The following is a 19107-nucleotide window of genomic DNA, read 5'->3' as shown; positions in this document are numbered from 1 at the left end:
CATTGTGCAATAGAAGCCGCTCTTGCTCCATCTCCACCTTCTCCTTCACCATCTCCTTGTGTGTGTGTGTACATGAGAGAGAGAGAGAGAGAGTGAGAGTGTGTATGTGATCGAGCGTTGCGGCAGCACGACGGCGGCAAGGCGGTTGAGCGCGGCGTAGCGGCGTCTCCCTCTTCTTCGCGGCGCGGGAATCCTTCATTCGCAACTATGCAGGAAGGTGAGTGATACACCATTCTTCCTTGTGAGCTTGTCTGTTGTATGACTGTGTGCAACCCTCACGGCACACGGATACCCTATGATCTATAAACGTTGTATTGCTTAGAGTCAGGTACCGGGCTTGTCGGACCAATAGGAACAGGGTAAGGGTGATCGCCGATGACAGGCGCACTCTAAGTGGAATATTCAAGAAGTTAGTTGGCTAAGTATGGGCGCCCAAGTGTGAATGGGGTGAGCTCATATAAAAGCCACTAAACCTAATTTTTACTCATTCTCTCATTGTGCAATAGAAGCCGCTCTTGCTCCATCTCCACCTTCTCCTTCACCATCTCCTTGTGTGTGTGTGTGTGTGTACGTGTGAGAGAGAGAGAGAGTGTGTGTGTGAGAGTGTGTATGTGATCGAGCGTTGCGGCGGCACGACGGCGGCAGGCGGTTGAGCGCGGCGTAGCGGCGTCTCCCTCTTCTTCGCGGCGCGGGAATCCTTCATTCGCAACTACGCAGGAAGGTGAGTGACACACCATTCTTCCTTGTGAGCTTGTTTGTTGTATGACTGTGTGCTAGGAGCCTTTGTGGCTCGCACACGGCGCGTAGCAAGTCCCTAACCGTGACACTCCACCCTTCACCAATTGCAGTTGCATTTCCAAAAGTTAGCCCCCGGCCCGCCCTTTTATCCCGCATGTGCATGTGACCCCTTCCCATGTGGGGGGCACCTAACATTACAGGGCCACAAATTTCACGATGTGTTGAGAAAAGAGCCAATAATTCCATTGTCCATGCTTCATACAACCTGATCTAGGGTTGTTTTCCCTCACTATTTCATGTGTAAGTATATTGTCTTTAGCTTTTCATGTGTATGCATGTACTGCAATTGTAAAAGTGCTTTGCATGATAGATACTTATCATTATGGGATTTGGAAAGAGAATGATGCTCAATAGCATGCAATCTAAGGTGATGACTATAAGCATTAAAGGAGGGGCACTAGGCACTCTTATCATTCAAAAAACTCAAAACATGAAAACTTACGTGTCATAGATCTTCGTGAGTGGGTTCCTTAATGTTTTAGTTTTCTACCAAGGGAGATGACACAGATGATGTGATTCTTGTACAATAAAAATAGAATGGTATACTACCAAGCAATGAACTTCAACTCAAACATGGGGACACCCAATGGTTTCATACCAAAAACACATTATCTTAGGGAATTCTCAAGATATTTTGTTGCTTTACTCCACAAATTTCGCATAAGAGGTGTTAATAAATGCACACCCTGTAGCAGAGTTAGCACCACTATTAGGCAACGAGGAAGCTATCATGTTTGTGAGATAAATAATGGAAGGGTCACCTCCAGAGAGAGAGAGAGAGAGAGAGAGAGAGAGAGAATTCCTAGGAGAGGAGAGCAAACATAACTACAAAACTTGGTTTCCATTGGAGTGAGAAATTTGAAAACAAAAAACTAAGTTCAATAGCACACTTTCAAAAGCAATTAGAGAAGAATTCAATGCTTGTGTGCACAACAATCCAAATACATTTGAAAGATTGTGCAAAGTGGGCAATGCAATTTTGAACACACAACAAATTAGCTCATAGTAAGCAGTCATAACGCGCCATTTTTCTTTCATAAAGACAAACCCTCTTAATGATAGAACAATGTTGATCAAATACAAGAACATTCTACAAACAATGGAAGCAAATAGCATTGACATTTTCTACCAAAGCGACATAAATATATACTACACAAGGCCTACTGCACTCAATGCTACATGTCTAGCTAAATTTGTGGCATCATACTCTCAACACAATACCACTTACAAAAAAAACCAAAAACATAAAATTTATAGGATACGTACGCTTCAATATTTCTAAAAAACCACAAGACTAGAACAAAGCCTTCTCTTCTTACCATGGATCCATCATGAAGACTATCACCTTAAGCATGGGCTCGCTTGGAAAGATGTATACGAACAAAATAAATATGCAATCATCGTTGCAATGAATCTACAAACAATATGTCAGGACACTGCTCATTATTGTCAATCCTACTCAATCACAACTTCTACCCATCAAACATGTAATGGAATTGGCCTGTTAACTTGAGAGTAGCGGAAATTAATGAGAGTACTTTTGAGAAATTACTTTTGAGCATAGCGGGTGATCATAATTGAAGATAACAACATAAACATAGCAATTAGTGAACTTGGCATGAACAATACTTTTGCAAGAGAGAGAATTTAGAAAACATGACAAGAGTTGAGGACCAGATTTATGTGGAGCCGGTCCCCCCTCCAATAGGCATTTGTATTATGATTTCTCCCATCAGAGAGACTTGTTACAATACAATCTTTGTGTTCCTTGTGACCTTGGTGATGCAATGAAGATGGAAAGCTTCATGCATCATGAGCATAACATAAACTTTGAGGAAAGAATTAACTATCCCAAGCCTCAGTTCCAAGACCTCAAACACCTTCGAAGGTGGAGAGAGCTAGCAGGGAATGAGGGTAGGGAAGAGGAAGAAGAAACATTTCATAGGAGAAAGGATTAGTTCCTCACTTATCATCACTCTTCTTGCTAGCATACATTATAGCATAGTAATGAAGATGGAAAGCTTAAGCATTGAAGCATGGATCTTGGTTGGATTTGCACTCCATAGCCAAGAGTGTTGATGTAGGGTCTCAACCTCTCTACTTGCTTGGAGAAGGAGAGGGAGCTCTTGCACTTTGCACAATGCATAATGAGAGTGTGTGTGAGTGTGTGTGGGAGAGTATACTCCCTAAGCCAGCCCCCTACTAGCTTTGGTCGACCCCCCCCCCCCCCCCCCCCCCCCCCCCTCCTTGTAGCTCATGCTTGAAGCTGACCCCTCCAGGCCTAGCCAACCATAAGCAGGAGTCATACCAAGCAACAAAGGTAGACTTGGGACAAGTGTCCCCCTTTCCTCTTTGAGAGAAAGGCCTTGATAAATGATAAAACAATTAATTAAATCTTCTAAACTATCATTGGACCCCTTGGGTGGCCAACCAATAGGCTTCAGGCACACCATGAGGGCAACATGAGGAAGAACTTGACAAGTGTCCCTTTTGCTTTCTTTGTACTAGGCAAGCCTTGTGTGAGTGTGTGTGTGTGTGTGTGTGTGTGTGTGTGTGTGTGTGTGTGTGTGTGTGTGTGTGCTCTCTTATCCCCCCTCATGTAGGGCTCTCCCCCTCCTTATAGGGATTGGCATTTACTTTTGCACACCTCAAGCCACTCAACCTTGGGCCTAGTTCTCACCACAAGCTTGGGCTAGGTTCTCACCTCAAGTATATTCCTAGCATCACAAGCACCTCAAGCATCTCAAGCATCTCAACCATCAGGCACCTCAAGCACCTTAGTCATCAAGGACGACAAACACCTCAAGCACCTTAAGCTTGGGCCGAGTTCCACCTCAAGCTCAGCCCTAGCTTACCTAAGGTCAAAGGACTTTTACACTCATTATTGGAGGTCTTCAATGAAGATAACCTTAAGGTCTTTATGCTCCATTGGTTAGCCTTGCTCTTTGATAGACCAACTATCATTTGGGCCCCTTTACCGTTGGCCCCGTGTTGAGATAGATTTATAAGCACATGTCTATATCTTAACCCTTGATCCCGTTTATTCTCCCACATTAGACAATCAGTTTAATATGAGAAAATCATTTGGTTTGGTTAGATATTAGATTTTATGACAAAATAAAATCTACCGACTCTTTGAAAATCATGTCAATATCGACAGGGAAGATCTCCACACAAATCTAGAGCCATCACTCACTTCACTTGCGTTTCGAATTATTGAAACCTTGCTTCAACCAAATACGGTCTATTATGAAAACGCTATTGATATTTGATAATATCGTGCTCAGAAAACGTATTTCTGTCACACATTGCCTTCATCTTTTCTTGACTGGACGTGCAAAGACAAGGAAAACATTTACCTTGATGCTAATCATGCAAGTCTTGCTATGAATTTACAATTACAGGTCATAGTCAAACCCTGACTCAATAAAGGCATTGCTAATGGCATACACTAGAAAAGCAACCTTTACTATTGGAGAAACCATTGTTGCTCTCAATAGAAAAAGAGAGAAATTTATTTGCTTTACCAAGATCATTAATTAGTGGTCTTTGATGAAGAATACTTAGTTGACAATAACGTCTTCACAATGGCATACTTTCACTTGCACACCCAAAAGAAAAACATATGGCCAACCTTTTGGTGGTTTGGATGTAATTTTATGTGGAGATCCATGCCAAACAAGCCTAGTACAAGATTTATGGATCTTTAGTAAAAAAATCCCAAATAATTGAGATGATTTCACCATCTTATTGGCATCAATATCTCAAGTGTTACAAACTAACAACAACCATGAGATAGTATGATCAGACCTCATAAACTTACTTAATAGAATACGTACTACATCATACTATTAAAGAAATCTCCTTTTTAAGCTCAAAATACCTATGTCCTTTGCTAGAACCCAAGATTGTTTCCCACTCAAACAAAGACAAAGAATTCCACAATAACCGTGTCTTCCATACCATAAACAGAATACATGTAGCCTTGCATGCACAAGACTCAAAATCCAAATCTTGTAAATCAATTGTGGGACTCCACACAACTCTCTACATGAAACCATGCCTTATAATGGAAATTTGTGCTAGAAACATCAACATCCTTGATAGCCTTGTAAATGGTGCAAATGGAATTTTTAGATCTACATCAAAAATTGTAACAAGCAACTACTATGGATATAATTTGAGAACGCAAAGGTAGGACCATAAAAAATTTGAACACGGACAACTCTACAACATATCAATAGATCAATAGTGGACACCAATTGAAAAAATAGTTAGCAAATTTCAAGTTGGAAATAATTCTCGTACCATTATCACAAGAAGTCGATTCCCTATTCAACTTGTAACAGGCCCTACAATCTATCGCATCAAAGGGCTAACATTAAATTCCTTAGCTTTCAATCCAAACACAATTCAAACTCGTGAACTAGTATATTGCTCTCATGTATCTAAGACCCTTCCCATCTCTCCCTCTTGCAAGAGCTCAAGTGTGACCAGATTAAAGTGGAGCAAGCAGTTCTTCAAGAGAGGCTTTCATCAGAAGCAAAGTGGACACCTATCTAGCGCAATCTTCAATTGCTAGTTGAAACCAACTTCATAATACAATCTTTAAACATTGTTTCCATGAGTAAACACTACCATAATGTGATCAATGATACCAACTTAGTCGCTTCACATATATTATGCTTTCAAGAAACAAAAGCAAAAGCAAATAGTAATGTGACCTTGCTAATTTCAACCACATTTTGTGGGGATAAATTTGGAGCGAGCTTGGTGAAGTGACCTTTGGAGCAAGCTTTCTTTTTCCCCTCACCCCTATCGCTCGCTACCACCAAATGCTACCCATTGTCACATCTGCCACCGGCGGGCAAGCGGCTCTTCCTTTCAGCCATCACAACCCCTCTTGCTCCTCCACATTGCACCACCTACTTCCAATATTCCTTCTCTCTCGCCCTCCAATTGTCTCTCTCTCTCTCTCTCTCTCTCTCTCTCTCTCTCGCTCTCTCTCTCACACACACACACACACACACACACACACACTCTCACACACACGCACACAAATTTTTCTTGATTTTTTTCCCATCCCCCTCCTTTCTTTTTTCTGCGCTCTCTTTCTCTCTCTCTCTCTCTCTCTCTCTCTCTCTCTCTCTCTCTCTCTCTCTCTATGTACCTTTCAAACGCCCTCCTCTTTTATCCTCAAATTGTCCTCTCTCTCTCTCTCTCTCTCTCTCTCTCTCTCTCTCTCTCTCTCTCTCTCCCCTTCCTTCCTTCCTTCCTTTTTGTATCTGTCAACTTCCAACCATCCTCTCTCTCCGTATTCCTCTTCATCTCACACACTATCTCTCTTGATTTCTTTTCCTTCTCTCTCCCTTTTTCCTCCTTTCTCTCTCCCCCACACACACTCTCTTTCTATCCCTCCTCTGTCTCTCTGTCACTATCTCTTGCTCTCCCTCTTTCCATATTTATATGTATTTATCTTATGTAGCATTGTTTCAATCTATTCATCTCTAATTATTTCCTTGATTTTCTTAGGTAACATCCTTCTCTCTCTCTCTCTCTCTCTCTCTCTCTCTCTCTCTCACACACACACACACACACACACACTCATATCTCTCTTATTTTTGTGCATTATATCTTCTTTAAAAGCATCACAATGGTCACCACTAGCAAGGACTTCGTGTTGACTTAGTGCATTTTAACTATTCTCAATGGTTTCATTGATAAGTGTTTCTATGTGAGAAAACATTACATGTAAACGTTTTGAGTGAAATGCATAAAATCTTTTAATGAAACGTGAGCTTTGAAAAATTCATTATTCAAAGTAATTAAAATACTAAAAACATTTAGGCATCCCTAATGGTCTTTCAATGTGTCCACCATCAGCCAATTGCAATTTCATTCGAGTTTGTTTAATGACTGGTTGCCCCCAGGATATTTCTACCACCACTTTGGATTTTTCTCTCTTATCACAAGCTCCTCGGGTTTTTCCATACTTTCGAGCTTGGGTTTTTGTTTTTCCAGCATTTCTTGCGTGATTCTTATCAAATTTTGATAAGCTTCAAGCTTAGCTGCTTCCTTGTCTGGAGAAGGATAGTTTTTCCATTTGTTTTCCATGTTTTGGCCTGCTTTAAGTCCCGCTTGGTAGGCTTCCAAGGCTGCATTAATCGGCTCAAAAATTTTATCAACCAAAATTGATCCTCCAAATTTTACGGTTGTTTCTTTGATTTTGCTTCCAGGTTCTTTCACCTTTTCCTGGAATAGTTGTTTTGCTAACTCAAGAAAAATATTATTTCATCTTTCTTCCTTGCAACAAAATGTTGAGCCTGTGATCGTCCAAACTAAATTGGTGGATGAACATATTGTGATTTAGGTTTATTTCAAACATTTCTATGTAAATGTAGAGGGATGAGGTGAAGGAAGGGTGGGAGGGATGAGAGAAGTCGAGGGTAGAGGAATGAATGCTGGGAGGGATAAGAGAAGTAGAGGCTAGAGAGAGAGGATATGTAAAGGGTATAGAGAAGAGTGGATAAGGCGGAGAGAAGTAGAGGGTAGAGGAATGAAGGGTGGGAGGAATAAGAGTAGAGGTTGAAAGGAGGGGATATGTAAAGGGTATAGAGAAGAGTAGATAGAAAAAGCGTATAGGAAGGAAAGAAGTAGGGTAGAGGGAGGAAGGGTGAGAATGACAAAAGAGGTAAAGAGTAGAAAGAGGACAGATAGAGGGTGGAGGGAGGAGAGAGATAGAGGGGATAGTGCTATAGTAGAGGATAGGGATGAGAGGGGATATAGTAGAGGATAGGGATGAGAGAGGTTGGGAGAGTAGGATTGGGATTGACGAGAGAAAGAAGAAGCAATGATTGGTAGATAGAGGAATAAAAAACAAATGGTTAGGGGGTCCCTTCCACCAATGAGGTCACTAGTGCCCACAAAGAAAAAAAGGTAGTAGTGAGTTTGCTAGTGCTTTTTTTTAGTTCTCCTATGGTTACACCATGTATAGCTTGCCATTTATGGCCTTTAATATTTATATATGCTAGTTTCCCTTTTTGGCACTCAAAATGAAAGTGCGACCCATAGGATTCCTCCCAAACCGTGATACATTGGTGTTGTAGAAAAGCTTCATTCACTTCGAAGTCTATTGAAGCATCATGTAGCAAGTGTGATGCATCCCATCTCCCAAATCACTTCTTTATGTTTTGCATTCATCCCATGCTCAAGATCTTGCTTTTATGCATCTTGTGAACTTTTTTTTTTTGCTTCCTATGCAACTGTAGGCAGGCATTTGATGTGAGGGGTTTTGATGCATCTTTATTGTGTACTCCACAACCCTTTCTATGTCCATAACCTCAATTGGAAGATGTCACAACTTAAAAAGTGGAAGCATAAATGGTGTTTGTGTGTGAAACTTGGAGAAAGTTTATAAGAAAATGCGTTGGGGTTGGGGTTATACACAAAAAACATGAGAGAGAGAGAGAGAGAGAGAGAGAGAGAGAGAGAGAGAGAGAAGAAGAAGAAGAAGAAGAAGAAGAAGAAGTCAGTGAGAGAGAGATAAGGAAGCAAGGGTAGGGAGAGAGTAGGAAAGGTATATAGTGGGCAAAAGGACAGAGAAGTGAGATCGAGGGGGTCTAGGGCAAAGTAGTGAATAAGATTGGGGGGGGGGTAGTGATGAATGAGAGAGAATTAACTTAAACGAATTATGTTTAAACCTAATTTATTTTGTGCGTGCGTATGCATGTCTGGAGGACTCTGAATTAAAACATTAAACTAGGCTTGGTCATCCTGGGGACTATTTGACACCACCTTTTGGAGGTGGGACTCGATGGTTGAGGGAGGAGTTGGGAGGCGGGCAAGAACTCAGTCGTTCATCACTTTGTGAACCCAAAGTAAACCAAAAGTGAACTCAAAGTGATATTTAACCAAGTGAACACAAAGGGATCACATGCCTGCAAAAAAGTGACCGGCCATTCAAGTTGGTTGGCCCTTCATTCCCTCATCATTGGCATTTAAAGCATGGGATATTTACTAATTTGAATAGGTACCTAAACCTTGGTTTCAAATGCTCCTAGTCTCTTTTATGCCCATTCACTTAGCCCCTTCACTTTCTCAGCCCACCCTTCTCTCACGCTTCTCCATGAACTATCCACAGTGAACTCCATGTGAACTACTTAAAGCCATAATTGTGTTCTTCAAGTGAACCACATGTGATCCCATTGTGAACAACTGTGCGAATCACAAGTGAACCACATGTGATCCCTTTGTGAACAACTGTGTAAGCTTCAAGTGAACATTTTGTGAACTTTGAGTGCCAAGCACCTTCGGTGGGGTTGTACCATTATCCTAAATTTGGCTCAAGCACATAAGGATTTTATGGATTTTGAGACTCAACTGCAAGATGGTGGAAACCTTTGATGGAATGATGCCCATTCAAATGGTGATTCAAGTTCTTTCTCCACTAGTGACGAAGATGATGAGAATTGTAGTGATAGTGAGGAAAGAATGTATTGTAGTCCATGCACGGATTCGCTTGACACCTCTTTTTTTGGCTTGGAGAAACAAGATGGGCTACATGGAATCTCCAAGCTTGATCCGTACAAGCATGTGTCTCAATTTTTTTACTCCTTTTGCCAATCGAGTTATAATTTGATGAAGCTTACACTTCAAGGAGAACATTCACCAAGCCTAAAGGAATTGCAGGTATGTGACCCAAGTGGCATGCTTGACCTAAAAAGGTGGAGAAGAATGCAAGAAGGATTATGTTTGAGGACAAATGTAGAAGGCTTTTGGTGTTTGTGCACAGTAACTCCCCCAAATTTAAAAATCTCACCCATTGAGGAATGGGAGAGTATTATCATTCGATGTCATTTTTGTGAAGATAATAATTCTCACCACACTTATGAAGACACAATTAGAAACTTGAAGGCCTCATGGTGTTTGGACATCAAGCAACAAGGGATACCCGTAGCATATGTAAAAGGCCTTGTGGAAAGTTGTGGGTGTGAAAAAGAGACCGATGGTGGCGATGAATGCCACAAATCAATGCGTGTCACCAAAGATATTAAGGATGCCATGAAGCATGAACGTCAAAGTGTTGACATTTTATGTGTGGAGCAAGCTCTAATTGAGATTATGGTTCAACACAAGGTGAGGCTAGTTAAGGTTCGCTCATCTACGAACCAGAATGGAAGCACAACTATAGTTGACTATGCATGTCATAGAGGAAGAACGGCCCGTAGAAGTGGGACTGTGAAGTGGCTTAGAAGGTCCAAGAGATGTGGTTGTCCTTTCCAAGTGAGAGTTCAATATCGACAAGCCTCAAAGATTGCACACATATCCACTTACCCTATTCATGAGGGGCATATACTTGGATCAAGAGAGGATTTGTATCATTTACCCGTGCATCCTAATGTTATTGAGTGTTGCATGGAAGATTTTTTCGATGTGGATACAGCAAGACCTGTTGCAAAAATGTCTTTGTCTAAAGAGAAGTTGTAGTGTGAGCGATCTTTGGCTATTGACCAAGCAATTATCGCTTTTTTATGATACAAAGGGAAATTTCAAGGATGCCTTACCAAATACGCAATCAAGGTGACTCATATTAAGTTACAGATTAAGCATTATTACATTTGGTTTTACATAATAACATTGTTTCTTTTGTCTTCACAGGAAAGATTTTTAAAGATGATTGGAGTGCTTTGTGGGTCGAGGTTTGCAACTTACAAAGTTGAGGAAAGGTGTGTTATTGCTAGCCGTATAATCCCTCTGCACAAGATCCTAATGAAAGACCCTTTATTGTTGTTATTCAAGATGAATGGATGCTAGACATGGCCATGAGATTTTCTACACACAGCTCTTGGGCAATAGATAGCACATTCAAGACAAACGTATTTGGCCTTCCATTGTATGTTGCAGTTCTGCCTAATCAAAATGGTGTAGGTTTACCAATATGGCACATGCTATGCACCAACGACATAGGGATTGACCAAGAACAAATCGCGATTGAGATAACCCTAAAAACAATTTTTGCAAGAATGAGTAATGTGCGCCCCACATCAATAATGATTGATAAATCACCAGTGAAGCTTGAGGGTATTCATAAGGTGGTGGAGGAGGACCCTTATTGTTGGGTTTATGATGTCCATGGCTCTCGTCAACAAGTTCTTGGTCATATCATTCTATGTTGGTTTCATGCTAAGAAAGCTTGGGTGGAGAGCCTTCTTCCAAAGGTATGTAAGAACTCTAACATTTGGTATTCCTATTTGTGGGTTCATGCAACAAAGAAGATTTACACTTTGCTTTAGGTACCAAAGAAAATGCACGAACATCTCTACTCTTCCATGTGTGCACTTATGCATAGTGCCACAGAGGCTGAGTTTGAGCAATCTTTTCAAGGGCTCCTTCAAAACTACTCAGAGTTCACAAGCGTGCAAAGTATGTGACGAATGGTTGGTGTGGGAGCGATTGCCCTTGGCGCAAAAAGTGGCCAAAGTTTGGTCGCATGTTTAATAATGAGAATGTGGATACAACAAACATGGTCGAGAGATTGTGGCAATACATAAAATATACTTTGTTGAATGCCCAAATCAACAGGTCGATCTTGGATTTGATTCATGCCCTTGTTGGTGACTCAAGTAGTGGAACCTGCATGGGGGGGACTTTATTGGAGTTCTTTAAACAAAAACAAGAAATAGGTAACTATGCCCTTTTTTTAATAAGATCTTGCACCACATAGGTGGCTAATAAGCACAAGTTGTGTTGCAGCCGACTCGGGACGCTTTAACAGATATGGATCGTCAAAGCATCAAACCACAAGGTTACGGGAGGGGGAGAAATTTGTACAACAATATGATGAAGATCTTTCCTCTTTGTGCACCCTCAATGAGATGACATGAATATGGAGATAACAAGATGCACACTCACAAGAAAAAAAGGTTCATAGTGTTTGTGGTGGCCTTCTCGGATGTTATCGCATCAAGGAGATTAATGTCCACCTCCACGAGTATGTTTGATCGTGCTGACAAGAATTGTATGCCCATGCCTTTTTTGTTTTTGAAGATTTTAGATTAAAAATAGTGTAATGATGGTTAAAACCATAAAATGCAATGAAAGCTAATACCGTTAGACTCACCTGTCACTTAAGAGATTTGGGTCATTACTTAAGCCCAAACCATCCTCCATGGCAATCGATACATTGGAGATGACCAAAGTTAGTGGCACACTCGAGGGGGTAAGTGGAGAGTCTCCGACAATGAGTTGGGAGGACCCCCCAACCCTCCAACGCCGCATCTAAAATTTACACATTGAGCAAACAAAGGGGATACAAAAGACAATGTTCAATTAGAGCAAACAAGGAAAATCATACCTTTGTCATATTTGACTTGGACGGCGAAAAATTCAAGCCGCCCTACGCAAATCCATTGTGCACACCAAAGGATTGGCATCTAAGAATCTCTTTGGGATGTTTACCATTACAAGTGCTAATAATGGGGCACGCTCATCCGTTGTAGTGCGATTTTTCTTCCATTGAAACGAGATTACACTTCAACTATGAATCCTTAACAAATAGTAACATTCTTGGAAGAAAGAGTAGAGATTCCAAAAATACTCACAGGTGTGACAAGCAATGCATCTTCTTGAGACTTGCCATTTGGCATCTTACCAATGCCAATTGGTGGACGTTTCTATAAAAATGCAACATCAATCAACAATGGAAGAATTAAAATGTACATTTCAATGGAGGTTAACAACTGTAGTATAAACTTACATGCAAGTCGTACCCCTTTGCAATCCTTTTATGAATGCGGGTCATCCTTGACTCTTTATCTTCTACATAGTCCTTCATAGCAGCTTGTCACCTTTTCTTTGATGTAGCTATCTCTTGAGGGCACAAGAAGCTTTCCTACTTCACTTAAATCTTCCCAATCTATTTCAGTCCTCCTCTTTTCTCTAGCTTTTTGAGCCTTAAAATTCTTATCAAATTTTTGCTCCGCATTCAAGAATCTCACACGACATTATTTTTCATACTATCTCGATGCCACTCCAATCTTGGGAGCTCCGGCCACCCTAAGGCGATGCACATCCCATATGGTTGATAAGGTCCACCCGATTGATGTAACGAACATTGCGGTCACGACACTCGATGCTTGCAAGACATCTTCTAGATGTCCTACCATCCTCAAGGACAACATCTTCAGAGTATGTGTTATTTTCGTTGGGCAATGCGTTGTTTTCGTCGGCCAATTGAATCACTATATTTTCGTCGACGCACACACACACACACACACACACACACACATTCCTTTTGTCAAGGTCATCCATATTCCCTCGAGAACCCAACAAATATCTCCCTCCCTCTCTCTCTCTCTTTCACATACAATAGCAATGTCCATTTTCACAATGCAAGAACGCACAAAAATAATGGCATACCTTGGAGATTGCTGCGAATATGAAGCCGAACACGCTTCTCTTTCAATCTTGCTCGGCTATACACTCAACGTGAAACTCTCGATGCATGTGCAGTGGGTACATCCTCAAAAGAAAGTGGACTCATTTTATGAGAAAATGAAAGCAAAGCATGTAAACTATCTATGCAAAGCCAATTCAAAAGTGAACCCCAAGTACATGATGTGACAACTTAAAATGAAAGATTATGTCTCATCTCAGGGCCTTCACTTCATGTAATGCATTAGTAAGGTCTTCACTTCATGTAATGCATTGGTAGCATTACCATTTTTCACTTTTGACAAGAGAAGGTGTCGTTCTTCAAGCCTGCGACATGGTAGAGAGAGAGAGAGAGAGAGATTATATTGAAGCCCTTCTTGCACCATCGCCATCATCTGTGAACAAGAAGTAATCCCAAGAATCCAACGTTCATCATGCTTGTGTGTGTGAGAGAGAGAGAGAGAGAGAGAGAGAGGCCAAAACGCGGTGCCACAGCCCATTCACTCATCCTCATTGAGCGCGCCGTCACAAGTCTTGCAAGTGGCCGGCCCGCCTCAGCCGATTCCCTCTGGATTCCCTTTTCACTCCTAAACCCCATCGAAGGCCATCAATTGCCTTGAACCCACCTCGAAAAGGTAGTGTCAAATAGCTCGGCCGTGAGAAACAGACTTTATAGGTACTGCGCTCTAGCCGGCTACTAATTATAAGAATGGTTGTGCACCCTACCCTCCTCTGGCATGCAAATGCTGTAGCAGTATCACGTCTCTTCTCCGTCGTTTTCAAGCAAAGAGCTCGTCGTCGTGCCTCGCTCAGCTTCGCCTCCCAGGCCCGTTGCTGCCACTGTGGGTTCTCCACTATGAGCCTCGTCACTTCCGCCAAGGAGGAGGCCAAGTTTGGGTCGTGGAAATCTCCACTTACCGCAGACCTTGTGGCTTCTTCTGCAAAGAGACTCGGAAACATTGCTGTGGATGGACATGGCTCCCTCATTTTGCTCGAAGGCCGCCCCACTGAATCTGGGTGCGTGCTCTTTGTGTGTGTGTGTGTGTGTGTGTGTGAGAGAGAGAGAGAGAGAGAGAGAGAGAGAGAGAGGGTTTTTCCTGGGTTCAAGACAATTATTTCATTATTGTCTTTCTAGGCAAGATGACCCACCCCTTATTTCTCTCCACGTACTATACCTGTCTACAAATAGTGTTCTTCATTAGATTGCTAGATCACTGCATTAGTCATCCGGGGGTTCTTTTGAGAGAGAGAGAGAGAGAGAGAGAGAGAGAGAGAGATGAAATGAAACGTACTTATAGTGTCTTTATAGGCCAAAATGACCTATGAGGCCAAAATCATATAATTTCAAAAAAGATGCGTGGGCATAGTCTTTTGCCTAGGAAAGATGCAATACATGTCAAGTGCCACAATGGAAGCACACAATGGAGGCTGAGGCTAACAAGGATACAACATAGGAGGGAGGTGTCGATGGAAGTGGAGAGGATCATCCCATGAACTATGGTGTGGGTCTCTAGAGTATAGTATCTGTCTCCTCTCGCCGATAGTATAGAGGTGAGTTGATTTCCTAGATCTCCAATTTAGATGATGCCTATATAGTCATCTCCCTCCAAGTCTTGGCAATTGCAACCATGTCTATTCAAGATCATTCAGACCGAAATGTTGCAGTCATTTCGTCTATCATTTCTTGCACTTAAAAACAAGTCAAGAACAAATCAGTTTTTATAATCCGGAATTCCATTTCATAAAGTCATCCAATAGAATACTGTCAGCTCTCAGTATCCCTGAAGCTCAAAGAGACATCAGTGACTCTAGTATTCGAAAATCGAGGCATCTGCAAAAGGAGCGGAGTAACTCTCCTCTTGTGCAAACCCACTGCACCGGATCTCCGGCCAAGCTGAATTCTGGGTTCCATTTGGAGTAGACTATGCTAAACCAAAAGCTTCAAGGTAAAGATTCACATTTCCGAGGAATATCTGCTAGGTCTTCCTCCTCCATTCGCTTTGCATCTAATGCGAAGTAGGTCTTGAATTTAACCAAGAACCGTCAGTTCGCTTTACCTTCTTTCTTTCTTTCTGTGCCAATTTCTGTTCTGGAACGAGTATCTGCTCGTTTTCGTCCAATTCGAGTTGCACATCTAGCTTCCCATCATCGGGCACATCGCCTTCAAAAGGCTTTAAGAGACTCAAATGCAGAACATTGTGAATCCTACAAGTATTCTGACAGCTTCAGTCCAAAGGAGATATCATTATCTTTTCGAAAAATTTGGACACTATCTCATGCTAAGCTTTCAAAGAAGCCGCACCTTTCCCTTTTTTTTCCTTTCTCGGGAGTGCCTTCCCATAAAGTAAGAGCACCCAATCACTCTCCGTAATCGCGACAATGGCGATCTGCTGCCTTTTTCTGTCTTTCCTGAAATTTGTGCAAAGCCTTCTGGACCAAGTTCCTCGTGAACTGGTCGGCCTGCAAAGAAAAATCTTATCTTTTGCGCTAAGGAAGGGTATAACCTTCGTAGCAAATTTAAAAATCTCAAATGGCATCTTCCCCATCAAAGAGTCAAACATGTTTCTATAGGCATATTCGACCAAAGGTAAAAACCTTTCCCAAGTAGTCTTCTGATCCAACCAAGAAGACTTCAACAAATCCAGTACCACTGAATTAGCAATTTCTGATTGCCCGTCAGTCTGCGGGTGTAACGATGACGAGAACTGCAACCGCATGCCTATGTTCTCCGAAATAGCCATTTGTAAACATACTCGTGAACCTGGGGTCCTGTCGGAGACAATCGTCTCAAGCATGCCATGCAATCTGAAGACCTAGGCAATAAACAATCGTGCCCACCCTCTGTTCTCGGGAGATAAAATCCATTGCAGTACTTTCCCAGGGCGGGTAGGTGTCACGTGACACATCCCAACCCTATGTGTCCGTGGACAAGCTACACCACAGCAGGGTTCGGTCTGTTTAGATTGGTAGTGATCTGGCACTTTTGTGAGTCTATTCGTAGACCGTGCATACCCAGTCACTTAGCATAGATGCATATCCTCCGGTTGCACACAACATGATTATCGGAATTCCCATCAGAATCCATTAGCATCAGTTAGGGGAATTTTTCAGTGCATTTAGCTTATTTTCCTATTTATTGGGATTTTCACTTATTATTTTTAAGTGACTTTCCTACAAAAGTAGGTAGTGCAATTTTGCTAAGTTAATATATAAGCAAACCCAAGTTAGCACTATTTGGCAGAAGAGGCGGCAGGAGCACCTTGCTCAACATGCAACTTCTTAGCAAGACCAACTCTCGCGACTACTTTGGCGTTTTCTCCACAGAAGACCTAGCGTTTTTGCATCAGATCAGTCTTGGCGATTTGTGCACAGCAGATCAGCCACGGCGTCATCACGACACAGCAAGCAGATCAGCCTAGCGTTTTTGCATTTGCAGAACCCCAGCGATAGAAGGATCAATTTCAGTCCATGGCGTTTTTGGATTTCAACAGCAAATTAAGATCGGCATTATTCACCTAAAGTATAGCAGATTCAGCCCGTAAAGACCATCAGTTTTCAGCCCTAAGAAACCTCATTTTTTAGCTAAGAAAACGCAGCCAAAACAGTCATTTTCAGCCACCGAAACAGTCCCGAAATTCAGCGATTAGAAGATCTCAGATTTCAGTCGTCGTCGTCGTCGTCACCGTCGTCGTCGTCGGCATAGACCAAGTTGCATAGTCCATTACATACGCATCGTACACCTTTGTGCAATCAAAGAATAGACCACTCTCGCCGACGAGAGTGGGGCCTTCGGAGGAGGGTTTTACAAACTCTCGGGTGTCGTATCTCTTCTCTCTCCTTCTCTCAGTCTCATTCACTTGCACGCACAATATCCACCCACTTTGTCGTGATCACAGCACTCTACAAGACGGAAGGCTCTCTCCTTCCCTAAGAACTAAAAGGAACCTTGAGCAATAAAGATCACTAATCTTGAGAAAATACAACATTCATTCCGCTGCACCTACATTGGTATCAAAGCTTTGGAAGTTTTTTGCATTACTCAAGGAAAGAACCACAAGAATCACAAGAATTTTTTTGCTTGTTGCGATCGCACGAACCCAAGTTTACTTGGGCGTGGCGATTCCTAATCGTGTTTTGTTGAAGAGTGACAGGAATCCCAAGAAAGAAGGGCTTGTCTAGCCTCCCCTTGTGTCTCTTTTCACTCATTGAGAGCGGACTGTGCACTTAGCGGCCGGCCAATCGACGTGAGGTGGGAAAAAGCAACCTTGGTGTGAGCGCAAGGCCGCCAAGGGGTGCGTCCGTAGAAAAGGGTAGAACTCGGGTGAAGAGAAGATCCTTCTCCAACGCGATTTGCAAGCGAAAGAAAACCTCAAGAACCCCAAGAACTCAAGATTCTCACGAGTCAAGGATCTCAAGAACCTCAAGACCCCCAAGAACCCAAGTTCCTCGTGAACTTAAGAACCCAAGACCCGCAAGAACTGAAGTCCCTTGTGGACTTAAGAACACAAGAACCCACAAGAACCCACGATTGCAGAATGGTCATCACTCGAAGCGGAATGGATACTTCGCTTGGAGGTGATGAGCATGAGAGAGGCGAAGAAGACTTTTCCCTACCAGGAGGTTTTTCCGACCCTCCCCCTTTTCCATCTACGACAAAGATTGCACTAACTCCTATGGAGGAGTTGGACCAAGAAAGAGAAGTAGAAAGAAAAGCCTACGAAGAAGATATGGCAGCCATCGAGCGTAAGTACCAAGAAAGAAGGGCAGTCATAGAAGCAGAATTTTATCGCGAGAACAAAGCACAAATGAAAGAGTTATTGCGACTCTTTTCTCAAGCTCAGACACAGATGTAACAGACTCGGAAAAAGGAGACTCTCTCAGTCTCTTCTTCTCCACAGCATGACACACAGGATTTGCATGATTGTGTGAAGCATGATGATGATTTGATCGACAATGACTTGCATGATGATTTGAATGACAATGATAAGCATGATGATTTGGATGCCAATGATTTGCATAATGATTTGGATGACAATGACAAGCATGATGATTTGCATGATCAAGATGTGATTTCTCACAAGCATGATGAGTTGCATGAAGAAGATGTGATTGTTCACCAGGATGGTGTTAGTGGATGCTTTTTCTAGCGAAGCTAACCTCGTTGTAGATTCGAGCAGTCACGAAGATCTGATCTTGGCTTTCGAGTCGAGGTCCACAGATCCCCCATAAGAAGATTCGGTAGATTCCGAAGAAGCGATCTTGGCTCTTGAGCCTTGGTCCAAAGAACCATCACAGGAAGTATTATGTGTTCGCATGATTGATACGCACGCATTGTTGGAGTGTTTCATTCGTGAAGGTTTCCTGTATTTTAGTCAGCATCGTTATGTGATCCCTTTTCCTAGGCATGACATATTATATGTTGAGAACGTTTCTCTCATGGATGAGCACGAATGTATGCGGATTGTTCATGAAAAGTTGAAATGTTTGTATGTAAGGAAGTCACATTCCATGTCTCTTCCTTGGCATGACACATTTTCCGAAAGAGCACATGATAGTATGAGCACCAAGCATGGGCATTTTCATTATGATTTGCCACAGTTGATTGATTTCAATCAAACAGAAAAGATTCGAGCGCATTGTTTGCATGTGTTTGAAGAACGGGTTGTCACTCCGTCTCTATGTTCATCTACATTGCATACACAGTCTTTAGAGAAGACAAGATTTTTTTCCTTCACTTTACATGGAATGGGTATGTTCATGGTTTTGTGTTGGAGATGGTTTCATGAATTTTCACCATGGAGATTCTTGAAGAAGAAAGAAGCAGGACTCTAGATGAAGTTGAAGCATCAAAGGAGCCACAGAAGACTTTGGGTCGCT

General features: G+C 42.1%; 1 protein-coding gene and 2 pseudogenes across 1 annotated transcript in view; all 3 read left to right on the top strand.

Moving 5' to 3' along the window:
- The first annotated feature begins 9159 nt into the window (after positions 1-9159).
- LOC147424374 (uncharacterized) lies at positions 9160-9791 on the top strand (annotated as a pseudogene).
- A 37-nt stretch (positions 9792-9828) lies between these two features.
- LOC147424373 (uncharacterized) lies at positions 9829-11681 on the top strand (annotated as a pseudogene).
- A 1946-nt stretch (positions 11682-13627) lies between these two features.
- Positions 13628-19107, top strand: part of LOC147424372 (alpha/beta-Hydrolases superfamily protein) — an 81068-nt gene continuing 75588 nt past the window's right edge. Inside the window, exon 1 of the mRNA XM_086500633.1 lies at positions 13628-14247. Coding sequence (XP_086356759.1) covers positions 13940-14247 — 308 coding nt within the window. The 5' untranslated portion in view covers positions 13628-13939. The remainder of the gene's footprint in view (positions 14248-19107) is intronic.

This window comes from Adiantum capillus-veneris, chromosome 25 (genome assembly GCF_014529385.1).
Source record: "Adiantum capillus-veneris isolate H3 chromosome 25, ASM1452938v2, whole genome shotgun sequence".
Classification (NCBI taxonomy): Eukaryota; Viridiplantae; Streptophyta; class Polypodiopsida; order Polypodiales; family Pteridaceae; genus Adiantum; species Adiantum capillus-veneris.
Note: the sequence above shows the minus strand (reverse complement) of the source record. Positions and strands in the feature narration are given on the sequence as shown.